At 37.6% G+C, this 18,032-nt stretch overlaps 1 protein-coding gene across 2 annotated transcripts in view; it reads left to right on the plus strand.

Annotated features, from left to right (window-relative positions):
- LOC137657853 (uncharacterized) overlaps window positions 1-16,765 on the plus strand; it is a 56,260-nt gene extending 39,495 nt beyond the window's left edge. The window contains exons 7-12 of one of the 2 annotated variants that reach the window (XM_068392450.1): window positions 14-124; window positions 4,170-4,320; window positions 4,873-5,037; window positions 7,563-7,751; window positions 8,556-8,671; window positions 15,334-16,765. In XM_068392450.1, the coding sequence (XP_068248551.1) occupies window positions 14-124; window positions 4,170-4,320; window positions 4,873-5,037; window positions 7,563-7,751; window positions 8,556-8,671; window positions 15,334-15,366 (765 nt within the window). In that variant the 3' untranslated portion in view covers window positions 15,367-16,765. Of the gene's footprint in view, window positions 1-13; window positions 125-4,169; window positions 4,321-4,872; window positions 5,038-7,562; window positions 7,752-8,555; window positions 9,766-15,333 lie in introns of those variants that run through there. The other variant, XM_068392449.1, reaches the window with a different exon arrangement.
- The last annotated feature ends 1,267 nt before the right edge of the window (window positions 16,766-18,032 follow it).

Below are 18,032 nucleotides of genomic sequence, written 5' to 3' on the forward strand. Positions count from 1 at the left end.
TATATAATTTCAGATACAGGAGAGAGATAACCTGATCAAGACAGACGACATGGCACGTTTACAGTACGCTATGATGCGAGACAAGCTCGTCATTATGATCCAAAAAGTGGTCGATGAAGTTAAGGTACAGTAGTGGCATGAGCTTCATTCCTTTTCTAGTTGTTCTGAAGAGTAATTTGTACTAGATTCATATTTTCAGGTTTTGTGTTGATAAAACTTAAAAAAAGAATTTAAGCCATATAGTTTTATGGCTTCAAACTATTAGATCTGAATTGCAACTTTTGGTTATGCTTGTTATATCAGAACTGGGCTGTTTGTATGGTAGATGTGTGATCCCTATACTTATGAAGCCTGAATGTTACTTTTCATTAATAATTTCAGGAAGTATGGCGTACCAGGTGAAAATGAGAGTGGTGAGAGACTGGTAGATATGTGTGTTGAACAAGAGATGGTAATAAGTGCTAGCTTTTTTAAAAAGAAAGATAAAAATAAGTATACATGGGTAAGAGTGGCAAATGGAAGAGTAGTAGAAAGGGCATTAATGGATTATGTGTTGATAACTAAAAGAATGTTTGGAAGATTGAAAGACGTGCACGTGTTTAGGGGTATGGCTAACGGTATGTCTGATCATTTTTTGGTGGAAGGAAAATTGGTTGTAGCAAAAGAGTGGGGGAATAGAGTAGGTGGATGTAAAAGGGAGCTAGTGAGGGTTGAAGAGCTAATAAAACCTGGGGTAAAAAGTAAATATCAGGAAAGGTTGAAAATGGCATATGACGAGGTGAGAGTAAGAGAAACTGGTAATTTAGAGGAGGAGTGGAAGTTAGCAAAAGAAAATTTTGTTGGGATTGCAAGTGATGTATGTGGCAAGAAGGTTGTTGGAGGCAGCATGAGGAAGGGCAGTGAATGGTGGAATGAAGGAGTGAAGGTAAAAGTGGAAGAGAAAAAGAGGGCTTTTGAAGAATGGCTGCAGAGTAATAGTATAGAGAAGTATGAAAAATATAGAGAGAAAAAGGTGGAAGTAAAGCGCAAGGTACGTGAGGCAAAGAGGGCAGCTGACCTGAGGTGGGGTCAGGGACTGGGTCAGTCATATGAAGAGAATAAGAAGAAGTTTTGGAAAGAAGTGAAGAGAGTAAGAAAGGCCGGCGCAAGAATTGAAGAGACAGTGAAAGATGGAAATGGAAGGTTGTTAAAAGGAGAGGAGGCAAGGAAAAGGTGGGCGGAATATTTTGAAAGTTTGCTGAATGTTGAGGATGATAGGGAGGCAGATATAATTGCTGTTCCAGGTGTTGAGGTGCCAGTGATGGGAGAGGAGAATGAGAGAGAGATTACAATAGAGGAAGTGAGGAGAGCACTAGATGAAACGAGAGTAGGAAAAGCATCTGGTATGGATGGTGTGAAAGCTGAGATGTTGAAGGAAGGGGGTGTGACTGTAATTGAATGGTTGGTGAGATTGTTTAATGTGTGTTTTGTGTTGTCAATGGTACCAGTAGATTGGGTCTGTGCATGTATTGTACCACTATATAAGGGTAAGGGAGATGTGCATGAGTGTTGTAATTCAAGAGGTATTAGTTTGTTGAGTGTAGTTGGAAAAGTGTATGGTAGAGTACTGATTAATAGGATTAAGGATAAAACAGAGAATGCAATCTTGGAAGTACAGGGTGGTTTTAGAAGAGGTAGGGGTTGTATGAATCAGATTTTTACAGTTAGGCAGATATGCGAGAAATATTTAGCAAAAGGTAAGGAGGTGTATGTTGCGTTTATGGATCTGGAGAAAGTATATGATAGAGTTGATAGGGAAGCAATGTGGAATGTGATGAGGTTATATGGAGTTGGTGGAAGGTTGTTGCAAGCAGTGAAAAGTTTCTACAAAGGTAGTAAAGCATGTGTTAGAATAGGAAATGAAGTGAGCGATTGGTTTCCGGTGAGAGTGGGGCTGAGACAGGGATGTGTGATGTCGCCGTGGTTGTTTAACTTGTATGTTGATGGAGTGGTGAGAGAGGTGAATGCTCGAGTGCTTGGACGAGGATTAAAACTGGTAGACGAGAATGATCATGAAGGGGAGGTAAATCAGTTGTTGTTTGCGGATGATACTGTACTGGTAGCAGACACAGAAGAGAAGCTTGACCGACTAGTGACAGAATTTGGAAGGGTGTGTGAGAGAAGGAAGTTGAGAGTTAATGTGGGTAAGAGTAAGATTATGAGATGTACGAGAAGGGAAGGTGGTGCAAGGTTGAATGTCATGTTGAATGGAGAGTTACTTGAGGAGGTGGATCAGTTTAAGTACTTGGGGTCTGTTGTTGCAGCAAATGGTGGAGTGGAAGCAGATGTACGTCAGAGAGTCAATGAAGGTTGCAAAGTGTTGGGGGCAGTTAAGGGAGTAGTAAAAAATAGAGGGTTGGGCATGAATGTAAAGAGAGTTCTATATGAGAAAGTGATTGTACCAACTGTGATGTATGGATCGGAGTTGTGGGGAATGAAAGTGATGGAGAGACAGAAATTGAATGTGTTTGAGATGAAGTGTCTGAGGAGTATGGCTGGTGTATCTCGAGTAGATAGGGTCAGGAACGAAGTGGTGAGGGTGAGAACGGGTGTAAGAAATGAGTTAGCGGCTAGAGTGGATATGAATGTGTTGAGGTGGTTTGGCCATGTTGAGAGAATGGAGAATGGCTGTCTGCTAAAGAAGGTGATGAATGCAAGAGTTGATGGGAGAAGTACAAGAGGAAGGCCAAGGTTTGGGTGGATGGATGGTGTGAAGAAAGCTCTGGGTGATGGGAGGATAGATGTGAGAGAGGCAAGAGAGCGTGCTAGAAATAAGAATGAATGGCGAGCGATTGTGACGCAGTTCCGGTAGGCCCTGCTGCTTCCTCCGGTGCCTTAGAAGACCGCGGAGGTAGCAGCAGTAGGGGACTCAGCAGTATGAAGCTTCATCTGTGGTGGAAATGTGGGAGGTTGGGCTGTGGCACCCTAGCAGTACCAGCTGAACTCGGCTGAGTCCCTGGTTAGGCTGGAGGAACGTAGAGAGTAGAGGTCCCCTTTTTTGTTTTGTTTCTTGTTGATGTCGGCTACCCCCCAAAATTGGGGGAAGTGCCTTTGGTATATGTATGTAAATATCACACACACGCTGTGAACCTCTTGATCCTTTTCACTGTGACCAATTACTGCAGTAAAATGTACTGTAAATATTATTCTTGAGGTCATTTTCTACCATGATTTCTTGTGCCGTAACCATTGGGTTTTGTTTTCCTCTGAAAAAATATTATGTTTCTTGCAAACAAAGAAGGTTATGTAAACTGTTTGACCCATTCAAACAAGGCCTCTACAGAGGAAGGTTATGAGATAAAGATCTCATAATGACAGACATGGCTCAACTGTCTTGTATGTTTAACATTTGAGAGAAAGATCACTGAATATAACCCAGGTGTTGCTTTGCCTAGCTTTAAGTTCAGGGTTAACCAGTATTTAGGTGTCATTTCTGGCTTTTAAACCTGTTTATCTGATAAGACCTTTCCTAAGCTTGTATAAAATCTATGGTTAATCCCTAGATCTTGTTTTCGTATTAACCTCATCTGTGAGATAGAGAAATTTTCCATTCATGTTGCATATACTATATTTTGACCAAAAACAATCATTGCTGTTCTAACATTTTTTTTCACCATATCCTATGGACTGGGTGTGAGAGTGCTTGTGCGATTTTCTTCGACAAAAGTGTCATATCTTATAATCAGTCTCTTGTCCAAAAATAATATAAGATGTTAGATTTAACTCAAGACTCCCCCTTGCTAAATTATGTGGTTTTTATGCAACCCAAAACCTGATTTATTAACTGGTGCACTTTGAATGTCAGGAAACTTGGCTTAGGTAAATGAATTTAAGCTATAAATTGCTTACAGTTGGCACCACTAGCCTTGGTTACATGAAATACTTCAAAACATCAGTGCTAGTTATTCTCTTCATGCAGAACACTGACATCCTTCTCGTTCTCCTTCATATTGAATTTACTTCTTGTATTATTTGAATGCTTTCTATCGTACCATGTTACATAAATGCACTTTTTATTGTAGTCTTATGAAGTATCATAGTTGAGCCTTTTAGCTTCAAGTAATTTTTGAGAAGTTCTTTAGTGTTTTTTCCATGTAATTTCTTTAATGATGAACATTTGCGTTCTACAGGAAAGTGAAGAAGAATCAGTTGAAGCCATAAGTAATGTTTGTCGAACTGTAAGTCTGGCGCAACTTCAGAATTCCATGCCAAAGCCGAGAGTGTGGCGTGGTATTGGTCGAATCCCTCATGAACCTCATTATTATGTGTATGAATACATTGGTAAGTTGTATTATGATGCATTTACACTTGAGGATCTGTATGAAGAAATTTTGTGGTTATTAATGTTAAAAAAATTCTTGCTCAGAAATTTCCTTTTTGGCTTTAGAAGTTAAAACGAGGATCTATAAAATTTTATGATGCATTAAAAGTAAGTTCAATAATAGGAAAATAAGAAATTATATACTTAATTTATACAATGCACTATAAGAAGGGTATTAGTCTTAAAGCATCCTATGCCTGAAATACGGGAGATCTGAGAGGATAGAATTCAAATAAGTATGATTTAGGCAATGATAAATTGAATCAGGATAACAGTTAGAAGAACGTGAATAGGATGAAACCATGAAGGATCTTGGTAACAAAGATCTTTAAAGATTGTTGAAAAAAAAAAAAATTTGTGGTGGCATTATCTGCATTATATAGTAAGAGAAATTTAGCATTGCATTTAATAGTAGAGTTCCCTGCCTTATAAAACCATGCATCAAAGCAACAATAGCAGGTGTTTGGTGTGTTTGAAACAGTTATTTAGATGATTTTTACTCTTTCTTTAAGCTGCAGTACTGGAACCTGTCTTGGATGCTGTGTCAAAACTCGGTGTCGTTTTACAACGTCGAGCTGGATCAGCAATACTTAAGGTGGTTTGTTATGCTTGGCTGGAACACATAAAAGCTCAAAAAATTAAGTTTTCCCTGTGGGGTGCTCAGCAACTGTTGAAAGGTATGCTTTGGCCAGGGATGAGCAAGTATCTGTCCTTATGTGTATTTAATGTGTGGACATTACTTAAATCCTTTTTTGGGTTTTTTTTTTGTGCTGTGTGGTCTCCAAGAACTTTCCTGTAACAGGCTAGAATAGAGAATTCAATACGACAAGAAAATATCAAAGAAATATTGTCTTCCCTCTTCTAGCATAAATGTTTCAACTTGCATAGCAAGGACTTAGCAAGTATAAGGGAGACTCTTGGATTCAGGCTTTGCTGAACCATCATAGCACCTCTTCTGCTGAAATACTTTGGACAGCTGATGACAAGTTGTCACTGAGAAACAGTACTAGGACTGGAGACAAAGCTACCTGGGCACTGGTTTATGCTCAATTACCATCTTATATCTGTTGTTGGGGAAGCAAACATACACACTTATCTTTACGCTCTTTGCCCCAGATTTTTGCATCCTCCTCAACTTTTAAGTACCGTTGATTAACCTCTGAATTTGTTATTTGTTAATTGTTATTCTGAGCAATAAAGTTAATGCAATAAACGTACAATAATATTCTTCTCTGGGTGCTGTTTACTTTGACTTTTGCTACTCGAAGTATGATACCATTTAGTTTGGAATTTGTTTTTGTTTTTCCTGACAGCATGGGAATGATTTAGCTTTAATAATTAGTCTTCTCTTTACTGTACTTCTTTTGAGTATTAACACAGTTGTTCATATTGTTTGCTGAGTCTAAGTATTGGTTCTTGTTTTTAGACTATGATAGACGGGAGATGTATACATTTCTCGCTGTTCTGCCACAGTACAAGCTTCTGATGTTTTCATGTCGGTTTGATAAGTTGTTTAGGTTTAGTGTCTTATCACCTCTTAATTTCTTATGAATTTTATCACGCTAATTTAAGTTTTGATCTTCGGCCTAAGTTTTTAGGCTAGGTAAATCTTTTACAGTTATCAGCATACTGTATACAGTACGCTTGTACTGCCTATTTTTTCTGTCTGCTGGGGATGTTTAAGTAAAAATTATTTTGTTACTTTTCTTGTTTTAAGATTTTGTAAAACACCCTCTGGCAACGTGATCAATAGAGACCTTGCTTTTCATTTGAAGAGACTGGGTTTGATCTCAATATGAAGTAAAATTGCAGTAATTAGCATTTGCAATATACCTAATAGGTTAACATAGCCATGTAGACACTATTCTCAGCTAGGTTAAGCAAGGGGCCCAGAGTAATTTCGTGCCTTAAAACTATAACCAACTCACATCAATGGATTAATTGGGGAATTAACCCATAAGAAGGTTTAGAGGTCCATGACCAGCCCAGACCTTTTGAAATCATGCTCTGTCCCTGCCAAGAGAAAGTCCAATATTATTAAAAATGTAGGTGTCTCCTTTCCTGCAAACACTCATTGTTGAGGTCCTTTACCTCCACGAAATGAGCCAGCACCTCTCTTTTCTTGGCTATTTCCAAGCACTCATTATTTCGTGGCTATTTCCAAGCACTCATTATTTCGTGGCTTTACAATTGGGAATAGCAATCTCTCTCCAGTATCTTCCCTGCAGAGATCCTACTAGGGCTATCCATATTCTAATGACCTCCCTCATCTGGCTTCGTTTATGAGGTGAGTATCGGCTTGATATTTTACCATTGAACAAATCATTTGCTTGGTTTGAGATGATTGTTCATTATGGTACATTAGTCTAATGTTTCTTTGATATTAGTTCTTGGAGACCACACAGCACATTAACCCCAAAAAGTGGGTTTTGACTAAGGAAAAACCTATTTTTGGGAATTGGTATGTGGTCTCCAAGATGTCCTGCCTAGCCATAGGTAGGGTAGGGAGGCATACTGTATACAATACTGTACAGTAAGCCTTACTCCGAATATTAAGGATGATAGTAGAGCGTATACAAGTTCCCTGGCACCTTTTTCTCCAGTACCAGCGTTGGTTCTCGGTTATGATGTGAGATCAGTGGTCAGATGTACTTCAGGATAAGAGTTGCTGTGACTGATTCAGTAGATCCTATATTAGCTAATTCTGGGGTTTGCACATTGATACACTGACCCTGGAGCAGGAAAGACAATATTTCTTTGGCATTTTTTGTTTTACTGGATTTCCTGTTCTACAGTTCCACAGGAAAGTTATTAGAGACCACATACCACCTCTCCAAAAATAAGTTTTTTCTTCGTTAAAACCCCTTTTTTCATCGTTCATATTTTTTACCTTCATTCCTTTCATTTTATTCACGGATGATTTTGATTGTCTGAGGTAAAGAATTGATTCCAGATCTGTTTTTAAGAAGGGATTTCCTTCACAACTGCACCATAGACATATGAAGAAATGGGTGCTTTATTTTAACACATGTTTTAATGATCATGAACTAACTATGCTTAAGAGAAAAATGCTAGGTTGAATTGTGTAAATACATTCTGTTTTATTGAATAAAACCAGTCATCAGAAAGAAATTTTTTCATGCTTTGGTAATAATTGTTTTATCATTAATTTTTCATTAATTTCTGAAATGTTTTCCATCAGATTTCCATGCCTTGGCAGAGTGGTTACAAAAGTACCCTGGGTTAGCGCCAGAAGCTCGAACACAGGTATTGGCTGTAGACGTGTTGAGAGAATGTGAAGGAGTGGCGAGATTGCTTATGAGGCAACCGCCTTTAGTCGTTGGCTACACTTCCCAAAATCAAGTAGCACCCATGGGGCCTATCAGTGCTGGTATGTTTCTCTTCTTTGAACTATCATTCCATAAGTACTTCTGTTGCTAAATAATTTGACCAATGACTGTGACTTGAATAGAATATCTGTGAGACAATGCTTTCAATGTTGGCATCGCTTTAACTCCAAAGAGAATAAACAGTGATTAAGTGAATTAGAAGAAAATACACAAAGGGTATTATTCTCCTCCGCTGCACGGAAAGATTAGTTACTATCTGCTGATCCCAAATGGGTGTTAGTTAGTCTTATTTCTTGTGTTGATTGCTTGAATTCTTATTTTTTTAAGTTTTGTTAACTTGAGCCATAGACTTTTGCCTTATAACAATTTCATTTTAATATTTTAACAGTTGGAGAAAAAAGGAAATTTATAATTTTTTTAAGATAATGTGAAAAACTTATTGACTATCAAAACACTGCATGTAGCTCTTCTTGAAGGACAATCTAAAATCAAACCATTGTTCTCTAATTCTTGGTTAGTGTCATAACCTCTGCACCATGGTGTTCCACTGTCTGTGGTTAGAGTTCTCTTGCTTGAGTGTACACCCGGGCACACTATTCTATCTTATTACTCTTCTTGTTTTGTTAAAGTTTTTATAGATTATTTAGGAAATATTTATTTTATTGTTACTGTTCTTAAAATATTTTATTTTTCCTTGTTTCCTTTCCTCACTGGGCTATTTTCACTGTTGGAGCCCCTGGGCTTATAGCATCCTGCTTTTCCAACTAGGGTTCTAGCTTAGCAAGTAATGATAATGATAATATCTCTTTGTTCCTCCAAGTCCTCATTTGGCTCTTCATTAACAGGTCGCAAGCATGACAAGGAAGTCAAGCTTAGTCCAGAAAATGATGACATTCCAGCTGAGATGTATGTCCCCAACCAACAGCTTTGGTTGTCGTTGAGAGCAAGACCAGCATCTTCGGTATGTGTAAAGATGGGCTCTTGTTGCTCGTGGCCTTACTGATGTGTTCAGTTGAACTATGTATTTTTTGGTAACTTTGTAAATATGCAATCACATTTTTTGACTGGTTTTGAGGCAAGGATTCAGATTATAGGGAAAATGTTCAATTTTTGGGTAAGATACTGCATGATCTCCACTGAAGGTTATAGTTTGGTTTGGTGCGACCCGTTATCTTAGAAGCATGCGCAAGACTTTACCATTTACCAGCCACCTGAACACTCTTAAGCATTTTAGCACAGCGTGAGTATGTAACTTATCATAAACCTGCGGGTATTTCTTAAAATAAATCTGAGTGACTTTATAATTTAAGGGATAGTGATATGGACTTCGGAAACTGGGAACGTCCCAGAAGAGGGAACTGGTGGCATATTAAAATATCCTAAGAATCACAGGAATTGTTTTTATAGGCTAAAGGTAATACTATAAATTTTAGTGATCTCATTCCCACATGAGGCTGCGACTGCTGTATTAGAATTCACTTTCTGATATATTTTAGCATTTTAATCTTTCCCACCGAAGGAGTCTTAAAAAAAGGGAGTAATTTTACTTTTCTAAGATTCTTTTTGTGATGGTTTTCTCAGAATAGTTTTGCAGAGATGAAGTGACCCAATAAGTGGTAATTTGGAGTGATCGATATAATATTCTTGTTTATAATGAGATTATTATCATAAGCAGTATTATAGTTAATTCTTTTTTTTTTCTCATGATACAGTAATTTAATACATTGCATGAAGGAGAAATGAAAATGTAACTTGGAGGACACATGATTGTTTATCTAAGCAAGTTTATAAAGAAAAAAATTTCTTTCGAAAAGACTACATAAATTTTGATATTTTTTGTGTTCCTTACTGAGGTGACTAATCACCTGTGCACTGGATATAGAAATTAGATGGATATCTGATAAAGATTCTATTATAACATTATTTTAAAAGAAGCTGAGTCTTCCCGTTATATAGTACACATGCTGTGTTGCTGCTGACAGTATTCACGCAAGTTCTCAAAAAGTCAGTCAAAATTTTTTAGCTTCTGGGTATGTGTGAACCTTCAATTAATATTTCTAGGAACTTTCTACCGCATAATTATGTCGTATTGGGTTTAGGTAGAAAGAGAAAATCCTACATTTCTTTGTTTAGCTTCTGGGTATGTGTGAACCTTCAATTAACATTTCTAGGAACTGTCTATCACGTAATTATGTCGTATTGGGTTTAGATAAAGAGGTAAAATCTTATATTTCTGGTCTCCATCGATTTGCTGGTCTGGTGAGATTATTAACAGGGCAAACAATTATTTCTGCAAAAGATAAAAAAGTTGAAAGATGAGTTAAAAAATTGATGCATTCAAGATTAAATAAACTTAGGGACCTTCACTTTTGTGGGAACTCTTAAAATATCTCAATTTCATTTTGGAACTTTAAAGTTTAATATGAGATTTTGGATGAAAGAGGGGATTTTTCCACTTTGTCAAGGTCTTATTCACTGATAATCAATTGATTAGGAGTTATCTGGCATCCTGACATCTAAGGTCATTGATGCCGATATTCACTGATAAGCTGGGCAAAAATGTGTACCACAGGATTGAGTCAGGATACTTTTCTAAGTGAGATAAAGAGGAAGATGATTTGGTAGTGTTCAGGGCACCACAATACTTTGTGTTAGTGAAAAAATAATTGTAAGTAAATATATTTATTTACATAATGTAGGTAAATATATCTGCTTACATAATATCACAATTACTGCCATCTTTGAAATACTTTTTAGTTTTACTTTCAAAGGTGAATACTCATAGTAGATTAGTGATTTTTCTCATACTGATGAACAATTGCATCTCAATTTTTTTTATAGTTTCTTGTAGTCCTTTGGATTAACCTTGATTTTTTCTACATACAAGTATCTCTCTGTGACAACCTCGTCTGGTGATCCACCTTTAAGATAGCAATTTACAATTCATTATTCATTATGAAGACATATTAGGCAAGGAAACCATACAGTGTCTCTATATCAGAAGGATGTGTGCACATATCCAACATCTTGGAAATATTTGAGATTGTGTTGAAATTCTGAAGTACAGTAGTCCAGACTCTTGCGACTATCACCAACTACATTTTCATGGTATCTTTACCTCAGATTACTCACAGCAATGGCACTTTTTTCATAGTGAATAGGAAAGTTCTACATTTTATCATGAATACATTTCCTGCTTCAACATAATAATGGTGAAGATAATTTATAAAATTCAGATAATCAAATCTGTAAAGACTGAATGTGCATATTACCAGCTTCATCAATATCCACGTGATCAGATAAGCATTTTGAAACACTTTCAATATATTTCATTTACCAAAAAAGGATTTATCCTCAGATTATAGAAAAACATCATGCATGCGCAATATGATCGTTCACTTAAGCCAGATTCTCATGAGTAGCATAATTCCTTTGCCCTTTGGGAAGGTAGCTTCTGATTGTATATTGAGGGGAGATGGGTGTAGTGTTTACAGCCTTGCCTTTTTGCCCCACAGCACTCTCTCATATGCTTTGGGAAAATCTTTTTAATCAGTTCAATTAGCTTATCTCTTACGTAAGATGGGGAAACTTTAACATTGCCGGGTAAAATAATGATCGTATAATTACAAGAGGTTTTTCAAAACTTAGTTGAGTAAAAAATTATTATCTGAAATTATTTAAACCTTCATTGTTCCTCTTTACCTAACGAGGGACTCGACCGAGTTTTATTGGTACTAATAAGGGGCCATGGCCCAACCTCCCCCAATTTTCCACCACAAATGAAACTTTGATGAGAAAAAAATCCCTTTTTGTGTCTTTTTTTTATGTCGTTTATCTCCCAAAATTGGAGAAAGTACCATGGTATATAGATATATAGCCCTTTATTGTATCTACTTTTATTAAATTTCTTCTGCAATTTTGGAATCAAATTATATGTTGGGTATGGTTGTACACCATGGAACTATAAATGAAAACCTTCCTTGTCTTTATAAATCTGAAATATTATCCAATGATGTTAGTAAAATTTAATTTAAAGTTTAAGAAAATATTACCGCTGCCAGAAATTTAAATAAGGGGTTTTAAAGGCCGCTCATGAATGGCAGAGGAAAGGGACAATGACATGGCCCTATCAAGCAGGATAATGCCCCTAGAGACTGACCATATATACATATGATCAGTGCCCAAGCCCCCTCTCCACCCAAGCTAGGACCAAGGAGGGCCAGGCAATGGCTGCTAATGACTCGGCAGAAAGACTTATAGGTTCCCCCAAACCCCACATCCTTAGCTCACAAGGATGGTGAAGTTACAGCGACCAAAGAAACTAACGAGTTTGAGCGGGACTCGAACCCCAGTCAGGGACGTTACCACATCAGATAGATGTGGTAGGCTAAGGTGAGAGTTACCCTCTCCATGGGTTTACTCCAATCCCTAAGCCACACCCAGTTATTCACACCCCTTCCCCTGTGTCTGTTGCCCCAACCGTTGTGTTAGGGGTCTGTCGCCTGTTCTTCCTTCCTCAGTGACAGTGGCTTTGCCTCCATTCCTGCTCATTGCGGGGCCTTGTGAGAGTGTCTTCCCCTCCCCTTGTGACAGTGTGCCTCAGTGTTGTGGCTCCTGTTGGAGAAACCTATGTGGTTTTTACCCCTGGGGGAGCATCATTGTGTATGGTCGTTTAGTCCTTGATTGCTCTGCTTGTAGAGCCAGGAAGAGGAAGAATATGCACGCTGTTCTTTCTCATTCTCCTCCTTCTTCTAGTCCTTTGACCAGATTCAGGCTCTTCTCCTAAGATGAGGAAGAGGTCAAAGAAGTCCAGGGATAGGGCTTCCCTGTGACACCACCTCTCTTTCAGGGGCTTTCTGTTTCAAGGCCACTGGACACCACTCCTCCCTCTACCAATGAGTTCTCTTTCATTAGTAGAGAGGAAAGCACTATTTTGAGGCTGTACCTGTGTGCATGCGCGCTTTGATAAGCCAAGAATTTGGTTGCCCCCCACCCCAACCTGAAGAAGTACCTGGTACTTTTCCTGGTTCTGCTAGGTCCTGTGCTAGTTCTCCCATTGGCCTGCCCAGGCCTTCATCAGCCCCTAATTACGTTCCCAACAGTCATAGTTGTGGGGGGAGCAGTCTCTCTAGAGCCTTTGATGCCCCAGTGCTTGGCTTAAGGCCTAAATTTTATATTCAATTCAATTCAATCCAGAGCATGCTTTGGCCTTGGCAAAGTGTTAGGGTTCTTGGGGATAAGATGTCTCAAGGACTCCTGTCTGTTCCCTGCTCTGGCAAACTACCTCAAGTCGGAGAGTTCCTTTGTGAAGCTCCATGTCCTCAATCATGTGTTCAACAGCCTGGTGCAGGCAACTGTGGCATTTCCTGCTGGGAGGACTTTGGTCATTGATTGACATTTCGGTGCTCCTCATAGTTCAAAGCCCTCATTGGAGTTGCCATGGTTGGATCTGGTGAAGTCTTCCTGGAGCAAGTGGTTGTGAGAACTCACTCCAGGCAATTCGGTTAAGCAAGACCCTGCCACACTCCCTCTCTCGGTAGCGGAGCTTCTGCACACTGGAGAACGCATTATCTGCATCTCTGCAGGTTGACCCTTCAATGTGCACCCTAAGAGGGGACTATCATTGGAGGTACTCGGGTGAATGGCATGTCCTTCTAAGCCATGGAGGCTTTGTCTTTGGCCTCTCTCCATGGGGCTTCCTGGATCCATTGGTTAGGAGCAGTGACGTACTTCGCAAAGTCAACCCCAGAGGTTTTGGAGAAGCCGTATGCTGTCAGGTAGTAACGCAGAAACCTTCTTTGTCCACCAGGCACCTAACCAGTGGGCTAACTGAGTTTTGAAGAGGTGAGACACTGGTTTCAAAGGTGGCATTGACATTCTGGAACTCTCTTCTTTCTGAGAGTCGTGTATTGGCAGCAGTGGAATCATGGAGGACTGTTTCGTAGGACTCCCTGATCCAGCGTGATTTTTTCTTCAGAGGCTGGTGGCCAAACTTTTGGGTCGGTAAGAGGTTTCTGAGGTCATCACTTTGCTTCTCCACAGGTCAAGCAGTGATCACTTCCAGGGAAGAAAATAAACCTTCTAGTCTGGGTTCCAGGGGACTTGTAGCCTACCAAGCAGTAAGTTTCCCTAAATAAGGGATGAGGGTTTGTATGCCGCGTAGTAACAAATTCCAAGTTTTTAAAGTAATTTGTATTTTTCCTAGCCATACAAACCTGAGTCCAATCCAACTTCCCTCCTCAACCGCCCCTCTCGGTATTGGGCCGAAAAGTCAGTAGTGAAGGCTCTCTGGCTGGAAATGGGCCGAGGCTACTCGCCATGCATTCTCACCAGCTGGGTAACTACTTGTTATCCAACTTTAATAATGGATTCCATCTCATGCTGGATCAGTCCCCCTAATTAAAAGACTTGCGTTTGTATGGCTATGAAAATACATATTACTTTAAACATATGTGATTCTCATATCACAATTAAACAGTTGATGGTAAACAGTTTTTTTTGCTTTTGTGCCGAATGCAATATGTAAAACTGGGGTTTTTGTATTTTACTCATAAAATATACCAAGTTATGAAACATCAATATATAAATAAGAAATGATTGTTTGACATTGTAAGGAATTCGCTGTTATGTGTACAGTTCATTCCATTTTGGCTAGTGTAGTATAGCACCCCTTTACATGATTTTCTCTCAATGATGGTAGGCCCTTTTTTATTTGAATTACCGCTTATTGTTTAGCAACAGTATGTACATATCTGAGAAATCTGTTTCGGTAAATGTTATGCTATGGATGCCTAAATTTGATGCATGCTAGGCAATGACAAAGAAATAGTCCCTCTTTGTCTAGTACAGGTATAACTTACTCGTGGTCACTTTCAACGGTTTTTATAGTTCTGTGATTCCTTCAAGCTTTATTTTTGAGTACTTTTTGTAAAGATCTCTAGCTTAGAAAATATTTGCACTGGGAGTGATATCCTTACATAATGGAAATTGGAAACTGGAGCTGAGCTATATTGGCTCCCAATTCCTAATTAATGAGATCAGGGAAGAAACTCATCTAACATTTAACTCGCAAGTCCCTGTTTTTTATAATTTCTGTTTCAGATAGCATGGATTTGTAAGTTACACCTGCAATGTAATCTGTGCATTATATTCCAATAACTGGTAGTCTTTCATGGCAATGATATTATTCAGCCTCCATCAGCATATGTGAGAGAGATTTAGCTTTTTATTTTTCATAAATATCTTTATACAGTACATATATTTCTAGGATATTTTTTGTTCTCACAAAGTTTGTTGCATTGTAGTTTCAAGTTCTACTTCAGTTTATTCATAGTACAACAGGTCAAATTTTTTTTAGTGTTTTTAATATCACGAGTTTGAAAGAATTTGTTCAGGTATCTATGTTGTATAATCTTTTGTAGAATAAGATTTTTTTTCAAATTTCAAACTAAATATCCTAAATTGGAAATAGTGTAGGATTAGATTTTAGGTGAGCAGTTGAGTGTCCATTTAATATATTCAGTATTGTAGTGTATGTATGCTTCATGGATTTTATATTCTTTGCAGATATCAGATGTATTTTAAATGTGCAACTGCACTTTCACTACAATTTTGTGTCTACAGGTTGTTGGTTCATCAGTTTGTTGCATTGGGTAAGGTTACGTATCTATACAGTACATATCTCTTGAGCTACCAAGAGATGGTCGGCCATTTACATAGGCATAACACACCATAAGAGACTTTTCTTCCTTTTTTTGTTACTGCATGCTACAGTACATCCCAAATACTAACCTGGGTACAGCAGTCCTACAGACATGATTATTATGTTTTTGAGTCTAGCCATGGCTTTCTTTGCTTAACAAGGGACCAAGCACCCGCTCATCTCCCCTGACCCTAGGACATCTCGAGTCGGTAGATATTCACGCCAGTGAGCTTATTGCTTAGCTCTTGTAGGTTGGGTGATGTGTAGGGGGAAAGTTGTTTGATGTGGAGATATTGTAGTTTGAAAAATATGTGGGACAGGTATAACATTTTAACTGATTTTCAAACCAAGCTTACTCTGTTACTAAGGTCCACTAATGATCTGACGTCTCATTGTTTTGTCTTTTTACTTTTGAAAATCATAGGACCTCTCTTAACAGGCAATATGAGATTTTCATCCATCTGAAACCCATTTTGTTAGCTTTGTGCCTTGGCCTGTTGAGAGGAATTAGTGTGTAAAGATTCACTGGAGAATAATTAGCAGTCATCTTTTGATGGCAAAACTGTCAGGTTTTTCATAGCTTTAGAATTCATTGTAGAAAAAGGCTTATAGAGAAAAATCATGTACTTCTACATCGTGAACAAATCTGAAGTCATCTTTCTCATGTATTATCCAGTTGGATGGCAAAACTGCTAGATTTTAATATTTGCTTGATTCTAGAATTTTGGCTTTACTGTATATTTGTATAAATTTATTACACATATTTTGTGTAACGGGATTTTTTATGAGTTTTTGGCATTTAATCATTCATTTCTCAGAGGGAAAGTAATGAGGTTCAAATCACACATGAGGTTAATTTCAACTGATACCAAATACCTTAATATATAGTCCAAAAAAACCCATCTGGGGTGATTATAACGTTCTTAGTCATTGTTCCTTATGATCCACTTGTGACTTCTGTATTCTTAATGTTGAATGAGACCACCAATTCATATTTCTTCTTTATAAAGTGGAAATTTAAGCGGGGCAAAGTAGTAGTTGGAAAGCTAAACAAGACTAAAGAAAACTAATAGAAACTTTAAGGCTGTAAGTAATGTAGATGGTCCTAAAGAAAAACTTGAAAAAAATTGGAAACATCCGTGTGCTTCCCCTTGCATCTTTCATTTTTTGTTAGCAGTCTTGTGGCAAATTTAAATATCTCGCTTATAAAGTAAGAACTGATATTTGCTTTCTCTTTAATTTCTTTGTAACGTGTTCACCTTTTTTTGTACTTTTCATACAATTTCTAAGTCTCTTCCCAATTAATTGCCCAACTACTTCAACTTCACCTTATTCTTTTTCTAACTTTCCAAGTAAGTTAGAACTGATATTTGCTTTCTCTTTAATTTCTTTGTAACTTGTTCACCTTTTTTTTGTACTTTTCATACAATTTCTAAGTCTCTTCCCAATTAATTTCCCAACTACTTCAACTTCACCTTATTCTTTTTCTAGCTTTCCATTCAAGTTTTTCAGTTTACCCCTATAAAAGTCCAAGAAAATAACTTGGTGATTTCATTGAACTGTTTTAAGAAATAATCCCAAACTTGGATATAGTCAGAATATGTTTAATGGGTCTATTATTATTTTTATAACTCAAAAAGTTTTTTCTAGTGAATTTATCTGTAAATGAGGTTGAAAACTGGAACAGAACAGATATTAAGAAATAGAGGTTTCAGGTGGAAGAGATCAAAATGAATTAATTTAAAGTAAGACCGAGAATATATTCAGTTGGGGGCCATGTGAACTGTGAAAATTTAACACTGGCAGTTACCTACTTTGGACAGTGGGTATCCCATCCTGTTTCTCTCCCTGAACTGTGTATATCACTGGACTATTTATTAAGGATATTGAGGAAATCATGTGTTCCAAATACAGTATATGATCAGGATTTCGTTGCTTTTCCCTTAAGGAGACAACAAAATGCTATGCCAAAAAATTGTTACTTAGAACTCAAAAGTTCTAATCAATGCACACAAAAAAGCTGACCTGTTAATCATGTATTGTGCAAAAGCTGACCAAAGAACATCAAAGAGCAGCCTTTGGATACCTTTAACTGTACTGGTCTGCTTTATGAATTCAAGGTGCATATACTCTCAGGGTATATGATTCCTACGTTTGAAGATAGTAATCTTTAAAGTGTATATATAATAAACCCATGCCCAGTTGAGCATTACAGTGAGAGACCAGAGCATGGGATTGTAACCGTTTCATTTTTAATTGGGTCACACCATATTTAAATTTTACATTGGTCATTGCCTTTTTTTTGCACATTTCAATTGGATAAAATGCAGTGTAAAATCTGTGTTCACATTGCATTATTGCACAAAATTAATGACATATTGTACTTGCACTTGTGTTATCCATTCTGTATCAAGTAAATGAATTATAGTTTTAATTTTATTTCTCTTGATTTTAATGTATTGTGATGAAATTAACTTATAGCTGTGAAAGTTAGAGATGTATTGACCTTTGCAAGTGTTGATTTTATTGAATTTATGTAAGACAGGTAGTTGTAACCACTTGCATGCATGCATCAGTATTTTTTATTTTTAATGATTGGGAACATGTCATGTAGTTGTAT

This window comes from Palaemon carinicauda, chromosome 18 (assembly GCF_036898095.1).
Source record: "Palaemon carinicauda isolate YSFRI2023 chromosome 18, ASM3689809v2, whole genome shotgun sequence".
In the NCBI taxonomy this organism is placed as follows: Eukaryota; Metazoa; Arthropoda; class Malacostraca; order Decapoda; family Palaemonidae; genus Palaemon; species Palaemon carinicauda.